At 42.6% G+C, this 15,800-nt stretch overlaps 1 protein-coding gene across 2 annotated transcripts in view; it reads left to right on the top strand.

The window, feature by feature from the left end:
- LOC115221796 (AN1-type zinc finger protein 1-like) overlaps positions 1-13,612 on the top strand; it is a 30,466-nt gene extending 16,854 nt beyond the window's left edge. For both annotated transcript variants that reach the window (XM_029792024.2, XM_036510704.1), the window contains exons 6-9: positions 2,618-2,706; positions 6,969-7,168; positions 8,104-8,184; positions 11,420-13,612. In XM_029792024.2, coding sequence (XP_029647884.1) covers positions 2,618-2,706; positions 6,969-7,168; positions 8,104-8,184; positions 11,420-11,584 — 535 coding nt within the window. In that variant the 3' untranslated portion in view covers positions 11,585-13,612. The remainder of the gene's footprint in view (positions 1-2,617; positions 2,707-6,968; positions 7,169-8,103; positions 8,185-11,419) is intronic.
- Positions 13,613-15,800: the final 2,188 nt, after the last annotated feature.

The raw sequence follows: 15,800 nt of genomic DNA, 5'->3' as shown, positions 1-15,800 counted from the left end.
ACCTGCTCGTTATATCCCATCTCTAGCATTAGATTCTCCTATGTGGAATTTACATTCTGAAGCAGGTTGTGTTTAGAGAGTGCTATTTCTGGCCATCGCCTGGCCCCCGTGCCAGTGGCACATAAAAAGCACCATCCGATCGTGGCCGTTTGCCAGACTCATCTGGCACCTGTGCAGGTGGCACGTAAAAAGCACCCACTACACTCACGGAGTGGTTGGCGTTAGGAAGGGCATCCAGCCGTAGAAACACTGCCAGATCTGACTGGGCCTGATGCAGCCTCCTTGCTTCCCAGACCCCAGTTGAACCATCCAACCCATGCTAGCATGGAAAGCGGACGTTAAACAATGATGATGATGACGATCATCATCATCGTTTAACGTCCGTTTTCCATGCTAACATGGGTTGGACTGTTCAACTGGGGTCTGTGAAGCCAGAAGGCTGTGCCAGGCCCAGTCTGATCTGGCAATGTTTCTACGGCTGGATGCCCTTCCTAACGCCAACCACTCCGTGGGTGTATTGGGTGCTGATGATGAAAATAGTATTTTGTGTTTGTAAATGTATGAAGGCCTTGGGTTCGATCTTCCACATAAATGCTTTCTCATTGGTAAAGCTTTCCTGTATATATGCTTAATGTATGTTTTCCCAAATAAGTTGCACTTCATATCTGAGGCTCTGATGAAACTGTAAGGTGTTACTCAGACACTTAACTATGTGTCCACCACATCTTATAGTGGAAACGACTGTAAGCTAATGGAATTCATAAGATAATTGTTTGCCCCTTTGCCAACTCTTTTCTTTTATATCTTTCTCTTTTCTTTTCTCTCTTTTACTTGTTTCAGTCATTTGACTGCGGCCGTGCTGGAGCACTGCCTTTAATCGAGCAACTCGATCTCGGGACTTATTCTTTTGTAAGCCCAGTACTTATTCTATCAGTCTCTTTTGCCGAACCGCTAAGTGACGGGGACGTAAACACACCAGCATCGGTTGTCAAGCAATGCTAGAGGGACAAACACAGACACACAAACACACACACATATATATATATATATATATATATATATATATATATATATATATATATACATATATATATATACGACAGGCTTCTTTCAGTTTCCGTCTACCAAATCCACTCACAAGGCATTGGTCAGCCCGAGGCTATAGCAGAAGACACTTGATCAAGATGCCATGCAGTGGGACTGAACATGGAACCATGTGGTTGGTTAGCAAGCTACTTACCACACACCTACTCCTGCGCCTATATATTTATTCACATACTCAGATGCAGACGTATATGCATTGATTTGCTGTGTTAGTATTTCAAGTTTTTCTTCTGTGATTGCATTGGTTGGGTTTGAGCACATAGTCACTGATTTTATTTTTCACTGCTGATCTCGATGAAATGAGTACTAGTTTAATACTTACCATAAATTATGGCACTCGTTGAAATCCATAGATTTTCCTGGTAACTTTGACTCATGACATCCTCATGTATTAGAAAACTATATTATATTTAATATATATGTATATATATGTATAAATTTTAAAATAAGGATAAAATCTTTATAAGAAACTAGCAGTATCGCCCGGCGTTGCTCGGGTTTGTAAGGGAAATAACTATATAAGCATAACTATATAAGCTTTCTTAGCCATTTCTGTTTTGGTGTCTTCAAGCCATGAAGTCGTTGTTCTAAAAGAACGCTGGTCTCCTTGACAACGCTTTACGATGTTGATTTCCTTACACTCCCTTCCCCACAGCTTCACGAGGGAGGGAAGAAGGGGGAGAAGCAAACAGGTGCAGGTGTGACCATGGACGCCAACTCCGCCGCCATCAACACACGAAAAATTATGCATTAAAATGGAATAAAAAATGATGTTAAATTATTTTTAAAATCGTAGACTCATCGTAGACGCGCGCTAATAGCCAGACGGGCTCGATATGAATCACTACTATAAGATACCCGAATTTGGTTAAACTGCACCGCAAAATGTGGGAGTAGTTAGGAATCTAAATCGAAGGGGACAGACACTCACACAACTACAGTTTTATATATATAGATATGTATAAATTTAAAAATAAGGATAAAATCTTTATAAGAAATTATCAAGTAGTTAGCGTGAAAAACCTCGTAAGAGAAAAAATCTGTAAATTTTTTCAACTTTGAAAATACTTATTTATATTATATAGAGGGTACTATTATTCATAGGTACCGCACGCTAGGAGGGACTTTTGCAGTCAAAACTACTTAAATAAACAAATTGTACCGAATGCAAAACTTCAAAGCGAATCATTTAAAAACAGAATTTGAAGTTTTGCATTTGGTACAATTTGTTTATTTAAGTAGTTTTGACTGCAAAAGTCCCTCCTAGCGTGCGGTACCTATGAATAATAGTACCCTCTATATAATATATATATGTATATATATGTCCCTGTAACTTAGCGGTTCGGCAAAAAAAAAGAGACCGATAAAATAAGTACTAGGCTTACAAAGAATAAGTCCTGGGGTCGATTTGATCGACTAAAGGCGGTGCTCCAGCATGGCCACAGTCACATGACTGAAACAAGTAAGTGTATAAGAGTAAGAGTATATATATGTGTGTGTGTGCTTCTTGTAGACACAGGCATTCCTGGGACCACAAATGTCTGGAGGAGGAAGAAAAGGAAGAGGTTTCGAAAACTGCAGAACATGTTGGTAAGATTTTAGGTAAGTGTTACTTGAGGACTGATAAGCTTTTTCGGCTTGGTGTTTATATCTCTTCTCGTATTATGTATGTATGTATGTATGCATGATGCTGCTGCATCATCATCATCAATCATCATCATCATCAATCATCATCATCATCAATCATCATCAATCATCATCATCATCATCAATCACCATCATCATCAATCATCATCATCATCAATCATCATCAATAATCATCATCATTATCATTCATCATCATCATCATCATCAATCATCATCATTATCATCATCAATCACCATCATTGATCAACATCAATCATCATCCATCATCATCAATCATCATCATCAACATCATCAATCATCATCATCAATCATCATCATCATCATCATCAATCATCATCATCACCATCAATCATCATCATCACCATCAATCATCATCATCACCATCACCATCATCATCATCATCACCACCACCACCACCACCATCACCATCACCATCATCATCATCATCATCATCTGGGTTGGATGGTTATCGATGACTCTCTGGATCATTTCTTCTGGAATGGCTGCTATTTCTACACAAATTGCACGTTTTAATTCATTACTAGATTGAGGGCGATGACTCTTACTCTTTTACTTGTTTCAGTCATTTGACTGCGGCCATGCTGGAGCACCGCCTTTTAGTCGAGCAAATCAACCCCGGGACTTATTCTTTGTAAGCCCAGTACTTATTCTATCGGTCTCTTTTGCCGAACCGCTAAGTGACGGGGACGTAAACACACCAGCATCGGTTGTCAAGCAATGCTAGGGGGACAAACAGACACACACGCACACACACATACACACATATATATATACATATATACGACAGGCTTCTTTCAGTTTCCGTCTACCAAATCCACTCACAAGGCATTGGTCGGCCCGGGGCTATGGCAGAAGACACTTGCCCAAGATGCCACGCAGTGGGACTGAACCCGGAACCATGTGGTTGGTTAGCAAGCTACTTACCACACAGCCACTCCTGCGACTGAATACTTTTGATTTTAGATATCCCCACAAGAAGAAATCACATTCCACCATTCCAGAAGAAATGATCCATAGAGTTATCGATAACTTTCATGAACGTCTCCAACAGTGTGTTGACAACGACGGGAAGCATTTAGCTGATTTAATTTTAAAAACTTAATGAAATAAAATGGCATTATATGGACATTCAGAAAATAAAATTTTTCTTTTCATTATTTCTTATTTTGTGCTTTTATTAAATCTCCAAATGTGTCAGATCATTTTGGTCCACCCTGTATTTCAAATGGTTGGTGTTAGGAAGGTCATCCAGCTGTAGAAATCATGCCAGAACTGCCCGCGTCTGTGCTGGTGCCATGTATAAAGTCCAATACATGCTGGTGCCATGTATACAGTCCAATCTGTAGGGTGGTTGGTGTTAGGAAGGGCATCCAGCCGTAGAAATCATGCCAGAACTGACCGCGTCTGTGCTGGTGCCATGTATAAAGTCCAATACATGCTGGTGCCATGTATACAGTCCATCTGTAGGGTGGTTGGTGTTAGGAAGGCATCCAGCCGTAGAATCATGCCAGAACTGACCGCGTCTGTGCTGGTGCCATGTATAAAGTCCAATACATGCTGGTGCCATGTATACAGTCCAATCTGTAGGGTGGTTGGTGTTAGGAAGGTCATCCAGCCGTAGAATCATGCCAGAACTGACCGCGTCTGTGCTGGTGCCACGTATAAAGTCCAATACATGCTGTGCCATGTATACAGTCCAATCTGTAGGGTGGTTGGTGTTAGGAAGGGCATCCAGCCGTAGAAATCATGCCAGAACTGACCGCGTCTGTGCTGGTGCCATGTATAAAGTCCAATACATGCTGGTGCCATGTATACAGTCCAATCTGTAGGGTGGTTGGTGTTAGGAAGGGCATCCAGCCGTAGAAATCATGCCAGAACTGACCGCGTCTGTGCTGGTGCCATGTATAAAGTCCAATACATGCTGGTGCCATGTATACAGTCCAATCTGTAGGGTGGTTGGTGTTAGGAAGGTCATCCAGCCGTAGAAATCATGCCAGAACTGACCGCGTCTGTGCTGGTGCCACGTATAAAGTCCAATACATGCTGGTGCCATGTATACAGTCCAATCTGTAGGGTGGTTGGTGTTAGGAAGGGCATCCAGCCGTAGAAATCATGCCAGAACTGACTGCGTCTGTGCTGGTGCCACGTATAAAGCACTCAGTCCAATCTATAGGGTGGTTGGTGTTAGGAAGGGCATCCAGCCGTAGAAATCATGCCAGAACTGACGCGTCTGTACTGGTGCCACGTATACAGTCCAATCTGTAGGGTGGTTGGTGTTAGGAAGGGCATCCAGCCGTAGAAATCATGCCAGAACTGACCGCGTCTGTACTGGTGCCATGTATACAGTCCAATCTGTAGGGTGGTTGGTGTTAGGAAGGGCATCCAGCCGTAGAAATCATGCCAAAACTGACCGCGTCTGTACTGGTGCCACGTATACAGTCCAATCTGTAGGGTGGTTGGTGTTAGGAAGGGCATCCAGCCGTAGAAATCATGCCAGAACTGACCGCGTCTGTGCTGGTGCCACGTATAAAGTCCAATACATGCTGGTGCCATGTATACAGTCCAATCTGTAGGGTGGTTGATATTAGGAAGGGCATCCAGCCGTAGAAATCATGCCAGAACTGACTGCGTCTGTGCTGGTGCCACGTATAAAGCACTCAGTCCAATCTGTAGGGTGGTTGGTGTTAGGAAGGGCATCCAGCCGTAGAAATCATGCCAGAACTGACCGCGTCTGTGCTGGTGCCACGTATAAAGTCCAATACATGCTGGTGCCATGTATACAGTCCAATCTGTAGGGTGGTTGGTGTTAGGAAGGGCATCCAGCCGTAGAATCATGCCAGAACTGACCGCGTCTGTGCTGGTGCCACGTATAAAGTCCAATACATGCTGGTGCCATGTATACAGTCCAATCTGTAGGGTGGTTGGTGTTAGGAAGGGCATCCAGCCGTAGAAATCATGCCAGAACTGACTGCGTCTGTGCTGGTGCCACGTATAAAGTCCAATACATGCTGGTGCCATGTATACAGTCCAATCTGTAGGGTGGTTGATATTAGGAAGGGCATCCAGCCGTAGAAATCATGCCAGAACTGACTGCGTCTGTGCTGGTGCCACGTATAAAGTCCAATACATGCTGGTGCCATGTATACAGTCCAATCTGTAGGGTGGTTGGTGTTAGGAAGGGCATCCAGCCGTAGAAATCATGCCAGAACTGACTGCGTCTGTGCTGGTGCCACGTATAAAGTCCAATACATGCTGGTGCCATGTATACAGTCCAATCTGTAGGGTGGTTGATATTAGGAAGGGCATCCAGCCGTAGAAATCATGCCAGAACTGACTGCGTCTGTGCTGGTGCCACGTATAAAGCACTCAGTCCAATCTGTAGGGTGGTTGGTGTTAGGAAGGGCATCCAGCCATAGAAATCATGCCAAACAGACACAGAAGCCTGATGTAGTCTACTGCCTGGCTGGCTCCTGTCAAGCGGTCTAACCTTTACCAGCATGATGATGTGAGTCTTGACTAAGTGTTACTTTAATAGATGATGGCTTGGCTGTGTGGTGAGAAGTTCGTTTCCTAACCATATGGTTCCAAGTTCAATCCCGCTCTTCTCCTATACACCTGGGCTGACCAAAGTCTTGTGAATGGATTTGGTAGAGGGGAAACTGAAAGAAACTTGTATGTGTGTGTGTGTGTGTGTGTGCCTTTGTGTTACCCCCCTCCCTCCCGCACTGGTTGATAACCAATGGTGATTTGTGTATGCTCCCCGTAACTTAATGGTTTGGCAAAAGTGACCAATGGGATAAGTACCTGGTTTTAAATATAAATGCTGTGCTCTGCAAACCCTTCAGGGCTGTGCTCCAGTATCGCCGCAGTCTAATGACTGCAGTAAGTCCATTTGGCAAAGAGATTTGAATACTGAAGGGTTAAAGCATGTAATAAAGACCCAACTTTGCATATAAGACCTGGGGTAAGTTTTGGGAGGAAAACACGCATCTTAAATGCTATTTAAATGTAACGTGTATTTTTAATATTTATTTTCTAATTATTTTGTTCTTAATATTTCAATTTTAGTTTTTTTTTCTTCTTTCATCTTAGACTAATTTTCATATTTTTGCTTTTTTTTTTTTAACGAAATCTCTATCTTAAAAAAAATTTTTTTCTTTTGTTTTTCTTAACCCTCCACCCCCCAAAACCCCCAGAAAAAGCATCCAAGCCAAAACCACAAGGGAAGGCAAAACCAAGTGCTAAAGCAGAGAAAATGGCTGCAAAGATAGCACTTATGAAGTTGAAGATGAAAGCTGTTGGAGACAAGAATGTTCTCTCAGAGAATCGAATACATTTGTTAGTATTCTTACCAAAACAGAGTGGACAGCAGTCAAAAGCTCTTTACTTTTATAAGGTATGTTCTAGGTCTTCATATGATATATACACTCTTTTTTTCTTGGTTCTGTAGTGATTTTAGTCAAAATGGTTGCGATATCTTTATATATAAAACTGAAGTGTGAGAGTCTGTCTACTCCGATTTAGATTCCTAACTACTCCCTGTAACTAAGCAAAAGAGACCAATAGAATAAGTACTAGGCTTACAAAGAATAAGTCATGGGATTGATTTGCTTGACTAAAGGCGGTGCTCCAGCATGGCCACAATCAAACGACTGAAACAAGTAAAAGAGTATATGGCCAGATCCTAGTCTCCTGTCATTATACAGTTTTCAAGTTCCTCCAATATATATATATATATTTAAAATATAAATTTGAGATAAAACCACTATTATGCAACTGTGATAGACATAAACCAAAAGATAAATAACAAATAATATATATTTTTATAAAACATATAACAAGATCTCAAAAAGTATAAAAATGAATAATCAATATATAATAAGTAATATATATATATATATATATATATTATATATATATATATATATAGGTGCCGGGGGCACGTAAGAGAATCATCCGAACATCGCCGTTGCCAGCCTCGCCTGGCCTCCGTGCCAGTGGCACGTAAAAATCACCATCCGATCATGGCCGTTTGCCAGCCTCGTCTGGCACCTGTGTCGGTGGCACGTAAAAAGCACCCACTACACTCACGGAGTGGTTGGCGTTAGGAAGGGCATCCAGCCGTAGAAACATTGCCAGATCAGACTGGAGCCTGGTGCTGCCTCCTGGCTTCCCAGACCCCAGTTGAACCGTCCTACCCATGCAAGCATGGAAAGTGGACGCTAAACGATGATGATGATGATGACGATGAGATGAATTTCCTTTTTTCTTCACACTAAACAATCTTTTGGTATTCGCACATAAAATACAAGTTCTCATTCTCTATTTCAGGCCCTTAAAGTTGGTAAAGTGATCGACAAATTGAGTGACAACTATAACATTCTGAATAAGAATAATCGTCCTGATGGTAAGGTGAGTAATTATGATGGCAGCTCTTCTACTTTTACTTGTTTCAGTCATTTGACTGCGGCCATGCTGGAGCACCGCCTTTAATCGAGCAACTCGACCCCGGGACTTATTCTTTTGTAAGCCCAGTACTTATTCTATCGGTCTCTTTTGCCGAACCGCTAAGTTACGGGGACGTAAACACACCAGCATCGGTTGTCGAGCAATGCTAGGGAGACAAACACAGACACACAAACGCATATATATATATATGACGGGCTTCTTTTCAGTTTCCGTCTACCAAATCCACTCACAAAGCTTTGGTCGGCCCGAGGCTATAGTAGAAGACACTTGCCCAAGGTGCCACGCAGTGGGACTGAACCCGGAACCATGTGGTTGGTAAACAAGCTACTAACCACACAGCCACTCCTAGCGTCAAATTAACATGAAATTTCTTGAGTAATTAGTAGAAGTCCATACAAAACCTTCTCTGGGCCCCAATCGCTTCATACTGAGCAATAAAGGCTGCTTATCAGTGATTTCCGTATTATCGCTGGTTGTACATAGTCTTTCAGCTTGCAAAGAAGACCATCAAGTTTAAGTGTGGTCTAAGATAGTTTTTGACTGGGTGGAGCTAAAACCGAGAGGGAGCTAGCTCTGTGCTGGTTGAAGGCCAGGAAAGGTTTCCTGCTCTAGTGAAACGTGTGGCTACTAACATTTTTGTAGAGGATGAGAGTGATGGGTGGAGCTGGAAAGTAGGGGTGCTGATGCATCCTGCAAAGTAAAAGGTTAGTAGAGGTGATTGGGGACTGGAAAGGAGTGGATGATTGGTTGAGGTGGCAAGGGATGCGGAATGGGTGAGGATGTGACTGAAGAATGAAGATTAAGAGAAGTGTAGGATTAAAGTACCTTGGTTTCCAGAACATCCCGCTGTGTTTGAGGAGACCTATTGTGTCAAGTACATGAACATGAACATCGAAATAAATATCAATGGAAATAGTAGTTTTGATACCTGTGCCGGTGGCACATAAAAAGCACCATCCAAACGTGGCCGATGCCAGCGTCGCCTCGACTGGCTTCTGTGCCGGTGGCACATAAAAAGCACCATCCAAATGTGGCCGATGCCAGCGTCGCCTCGACTGGCTTCTGTGCCGGTGGCACATAAAAAGCACCATCCGAACGTGGCCGTTGCTAGCGCCGCCTTGACTGGCTTCTGTGCCGGTGGCGCATAAAAAGCACCATCCAAACGTGGCCGATGCCAGCGTCGCCTCGACTGGCTTCTGTGCCGGTGGCACATAAAAGGCACCATCCGAACGTGGCCGTTGCCAGCGCCGCCTCGACTGGCTTCTGTGCCGGTGGCGCATAAAAAGCACCATCCAAACGTGGCCGATGCCAGCGTCGCCTCGACTGGCTTCCGTGCCGGTGGCACATAAAAAGCACATCCAACGTGGCCGATGCCAGGTCGCCTCGACTGGCTTCCGTGCCAATGGCACATAAATAGCACCATCCAAACGTGGCCGATGCCAGCGTCGCCTCGACTGGCTTCCGTGCCGATGGCACATAAAAAGCACCATCCAAATGTGGCCGATGCCAGCGTCGCCTCGACTGGCTTCCGTGCCGATGGCACATAAAAAGCACCATCCAAATGTGGCCAATGCCAGCGTCGCCTCGCTGGCTTCCGTGCCGACGGCACATAAAAAGCACCATCCAAACGTGGCCGATGCCAGCGTCGCCTCGACTGGCTTCTGTGCCGGTGGCACATAAAAAGCACCATCCGAACGTGGCCGTTGCTAGCGCCGCCTTGACTGGCTTCTGTGCCGGTGGCGCATAAAAAGCACCATCCAAACATGGCCGATGCCAGCGTCGCCTCGACTGGCTTCCGTGCCGGTGGCACATAAAAAGCACCATCCAAACGTGGCCGATGCCAGCATCGCCTCGACTGGCTTCCGTGCCGATGGCACATAAATAGCACCATCCAAACGTGGCCGATGCCAGCGTCGCCTCGACTGGCTTCCGTGCCGATGGCACATAAAAAGCACCATCCAAACGTGGCCGATGCCAGCGTCGCCTCGACTGGCTTCCGTGCTGATGGCACATAAAAAGCACCATCCAAATGTGGCCGATGCCAGCGTCGCCTCGACTGGCTTCCGTGCCGATGGCACATAAAAAGCACCATCCAAACGTGGCCGATGCCAGCGTCGTCTCGACTGGCTTCTGTGCCGGTGACACGTAAAAAGCACCATCCGAACGTGGCTGATGCCAGCTCCGCCTTGGCTAGCTTCCATGCCGGTGGCACATTAAAAGCACCAACCGATCGTGGCCGATGCCAGACTCCCCTGGCACCTGTGCAGGTGGCATGTAAAAAGCACCCACTACACTCGCGGAGTGGTTGGCGTTAGGAAGGGCCTCCAGCTGTAGAAACACTGCCAGATCAGACTGGAGCCTGGTGCCGCCCCTGGCTTCCCAGACCCCGGTCGAACCGTCCAACCCGTGCTAGCGCGGAAAACGGGCGTTAAACGATGATGATGATGATGATGATGATGATTGAGAGTAGATGTCATGATTGGTGAATAAGGAGTGGGGTATGACCTATGTTACACGCATGCGTGTGTATTCTCATGTATGCACAAATACGTGTGTGCATGTCTATATATATATATGTATATTCTTTTACTCTTTTACTTGTTTCAGTGATTTGACTGTGGCCATGCTGGAGCAGCGCCTTTAGTCGAGCAAATCGACCCCATGACTTATTCTTTGTAAGCCTAGTACTTATTCTATCGGTCTCTTTTGCCGAACCACTAAGTGACGGGGACGTAAACACACCAGCATCGGTTGTCAAACGATGTTGGGGGGGACAAACACAGACACACAAACACACACACACACACACACACACACACACACACAGAGACACATATATATATATATATATATATATATACATACATATATACAACAGGCTTCTTTCAGTTTCCGTCTACCAAATCCACTCACAAGGCTTTGGTCGACCCGAGGCTATAGTAGAAGGCACATGCCCAAGGTGCCATGCAGTGGGACTGAACCCGGAACCATGTGGTTGGTAAACAAGCTACTTACCACACAGCCACTCCTATGCCTTATATTATATATATATATATATATATATATATATTTATATATGCACACACACACGTACCTATTTATATATAATGTATTCACACATACATGTGTGTGTGTGTGTGTGTGTATGTATATATTCATAAATTACATCTCTTTTCAGTGTCTTGCTGTGTTTTGCCATTCTGATGGGCATCGGTTACCAGTTGAGAAATCTCTTGAAGAGTTGATAAAATTAGAAGAAATTTTCGACGGATCTTCAGTCATCTTGGAATATACTGACTCTGTTACCTCCTATCTGGACAACCTTGAAGATTATCACAGTTAAACTCTGATGCACAGCTAATTTGTTAGGGATATGGGTGGTTCTGGTAAATCCTGTAATTACAGAAACCCTAATTTATGTCCCCTTGATGGTGTCTGTCTAACTACTAATGCTATATATAAATGTATTGTTAAAGCGGAGGGTAATTTGGATAGGTTTTATACAGGCAGTACTATAAATTTTAAGGATAGGTATAGGGCCCACATGAATTTGTTTTTGAACAAAAAATATTGTAACTCCACTATACTTGCCTCTTATATACATGGTTTAAAGAGGAATAAAAAAGTTATTCTCTTGAATGGTCTGTTGTATCAAGGGCCCCTTATTTCAGAGTTAATATTAACAAGTCTAAGTTGTGTGTAAGGAAATCTGTTGCCATCCTTAAATCCTGTGAGGAGATAGTTACCTCCTGTTGCATTACTGCATATCCAGAGAGCACCACACGTGAGTGTGTATATTATATATTTTCTTGAACAAACACCAATTACATTCCATTTTCACAATTTGAAAGAGACCTTATGACAATACAGAAGAGATTCTTTACCATACACAGGTGCAATGAAGAAAAGAATATGCAATTTGATGTGGTCTCAGAAGTTTTATTTGCTCTGGTATTTCTTCCAAATCCCTCTGGGTGGCCTGGATTATTAGCTCCAGACCTTGGCCCTACCAGTTCTGCTGGTGTAACCTGGTGGCCTGAGGATAGTGGCTCTATCCTCAGGTTCAGCAGTATGGCTGCCACCAACCACACCGTATTGATTTCTGGTGGAACCTTCTCTATCCTTATTTTCGATGTTCGCCTTCCAAGGTAAGTCGGCAGTAACACCAGATCTGCTGGCTTTAAGGGAGATGTAGAGTGCTCCTTTGCCTTCTCTTCGGACACGAATCTCACCTCAACTGAGCCAAAGCGTCGTCTTCTATTCATGTATTTTATGTCATGCCAAATTGGTAGTAGGCACTTTTCGATGGCATCCTTAGATGCCATCTCTATCCTCTTTGTTGCCAGGGACAGTGTTCTGTAAACTATTGTTTTGCATTTTGTATTGTATATCACTTCTTTTTGTGGAGTCAGCTTCATGTTCGCTCCTTCCTTCTGCAATAAGCTTTTATATTTTTCAAGCTTGCCTGGGTCGACCTGCACTGTTTCGCTAGTGACGCTGGCCATGGACGCATAGTTCATTTTTCCATTGCTGTTCTGTGTTTCAATTCAGAGGTCGGTTTTGTCATTCTCTGGTATGTTTTCTTCTTCCTTTGTTTGGCAAAATGGGAGGAAGGGTAACATTTGTTTGTACAATTCCTCCAAGGAGCAGCCTGGAATTACACATTGGCAGGTGTCAACTTCCATGTTGTATTGAGTGTTTAACCCTTTAGTGTTCAGATTACTCTGTTAAATGTAATACTTTTTCACTCAAATTGTTTTGAATTAATCATGCATTATCTCATAGCTTTGAGGTTTCAGTGATGTGAATGTTTATTTTTAGCATGACATTGTAGGTTAGGTGTGAGAGGCTAGATATCGACAGTTTGAATATAAAGCTTTTAGAATATTTGGGCTGGATATGACCGGTTTAAACACTAAAGGGTTAACAAGATTTTCTATGAAGGAATACAATTTGCCCCTAAGTAGGAGGAATTCACACAAAAAACACACCTGCTAAAGCAGGCAATGTGTCCAAAAGACAAAGAAAACAGTAAAAGTTGTAGAACAGTTCAAAAAAACAATGGCAATCCCAAAAGGGAAAACCAACAATTAAATGAAAGTACTAAAAAGAACTGAAAGAGAATGTTTTTCCCTAAGTTGGTTCACCATCAATTCTGAAACTGCCGGTTGTCCAGATCTTTTTTTCCGACACAAACAGCCTCCCTCTTGAAACTTCTTAAGCCACATCCAAATCTGCTTTCCTGTTGACGCTTGATAATGAAACCTAACAAATACACGTTGCATATTCAAATTTGACTGAGTTTGGTCATACTTCAATCCACAAAATGCCTTTTCTGTTGCAGTAAATGGCATGTCTAGTTCTGAAAAGAGAAAAACATATGAAAGAAGATCATATATTAAAGTGTATTGAATTCTAGACATACTGCTAAAATTTGAGACAATTTGTTCATGTTATTAGGTGATGAATTGATGTCAGATTTATTGGGGCACCGTATATATGTGAAACAATCTGAAGACTTATATTGATAGATAATGTATTCAAAATATAATTGTGTGTTTAATGTATAGAGAATACCAAACGAGTTCCCTATGGATACCGTATTTATTACAATGAATGGCTTGTAAACGTATCTAACGAGCGAACCAAGTTAGATACGTTTACAAGCCACTCGTAATAAATACGGTATCCATAGGGAATGAGTTTGGTATTTTATTTATTACACACGAATAAACGACCATATTTTATTAACGCAATAACTAAATTCTTCACATTTAGTTGTAACTTATGAATGACAAAAGTAGTGCCGTCACCGTGACTTCGGGTCATCACCATGGATTGACCAATCAGGAGCAGCGCTGTCACCGTGACCTCGGGTCATCACCATGGATTGACCAATCAGAAGCAGCGCTCGCAGTATCTAACATATGTTAGATATCAAAAATATCTCAAAGTGTTCTCACTCACATGTGTGTAATAAATTTATGTACATTGAAGCAAATGTAAGAAAATTATAATTGTTTTCTTCTTTTACATTTGGTTTTGGATTTGTTTTGCAAAATTCTTTATATGAGTTCGTGTGTTGAAGCATATTCGGATCTTTTTGGTTTGAACGGCAGTTTTTTCTAGCGGTGTCATATGAAATTGTCACCCATAATTATGACCCTAGTATCGATCTATTGCATTTCAATGTTTTAGGGTTAGGCTTAGGATTAGGAGTGGGGTGAAGGGTATCTTTTTTTCTTCACAAATGTAAATGCATTTCAATCTGTTTTAGGGTTAGGGTCAGGGTATCTTTTTTCTTCACAAATGTAAATAAACCCAATCTGTTTCTTAAACGAGGGACATATTCATACGGCACAGAATGTTGTTTTTTTTACCTCAATAGACGTCAGTGATTGGTTGAAATTGCAGAAATTGAAGAAAAACAACAACAAATATCTTACAAACTATAGAATTTTCTCAATAAAGCCAAGAGAAAAAGATGTTTTATAAACACATTCTACCAGTATACGAAGTTTAAAAGTGTTTAGTTACCTACAAATTATGTTAAAAACTGCCGTTCAAACCGAAAAGATCTGCATATTCTGTTGTGTCTGGGGAGAGTCATTTTCTTTTTGTGCCTTATAATGTAACACACTCACCGGTAAAATTTCCACTGTTTTCCTATTTTTATTTTCCTAAAATTTTCGTTGTGTCTTGCAACCTTTTTAATAAACTCGAGAGTCAAGATTATTGAAAAGGTTGCAAGACGCAATGAAAATTTTAGGAAAATAAAAATAAGAAAAAAAAGGGGAAATTTTACCGGTGAGTGTGTCTTTTACATTTATTTTCAATAAATATTATGAAATAGTTCAGGTCTCTCTGTTAACCTTCTTCCCTTGCATGTCCCACTTTACTGATATCTTTCAAATCCTGTATGTAAATGAATTTTTTTGTTTTGTATTCATCACCATCATCGTTTAGCGTCCGCTTTCCATGCTAGCATGGGTTGGACGGTTCAACTGGGGTCTCAGAAGCCAAGAGGCTGCACCAGGCTCCAGTCTGATCTGGCAGTGTTTCTACGGCTGGATGCCCTTCCTAACGCCAACCACTCCGTGAGTGTAGTGGGTGCTTTTTACGTGCCACCGGCAGAGTTGCCAGACGGGGCTGGCAAACGGCCACGGTCGGATGGTGCTTTTTACGTGCCACCAGCACGGGGGTCAAGCGAGGCTGGCAAATGGCCACAGTTGGATGGTACTTTTTACGTACCTCCAGCAAGAATAAAATACATTATTACTTTGTGATGGACTTTGTAAGTGAAGATTAGTCATGGTCGTTATTAATTTGTCACCCTCATTTTTGTTGCCGGGTCATAGTGCTAGTATATAATATTTACTGTGGGTGTCATTCTGTACCCTCATTCCACTTGAAAACTGGTGTTTGTTTTCGTTTCCACAACTTAATGTTTCGGCGAAAGAAGCCGTCAGAATAAGTATGAGACGTATCAGTGAAGTGCTGGGATTGTTATACTCGACTAAACCTCTTCCCTGAAAATTGCTGGCCTTGTGCCAAAATTT

This window comes from Octopus sinensis, linkage group LG18 (genome assembly GCF_006345805.1).
Source record: "Octopus sinensis linkage group LG18, ASM634580v1, whole genome shotgun sequence".
Classification (NCBI taxonomy): Eukaryota; Metazoa; Mollusca; class Cephalopoda; order Octopoda; family Octopodidae; genus Octopus; species Octopus sinensis.
This window is presented reverse-complemented; position numbering and strand designations above follow the sequence as displayed.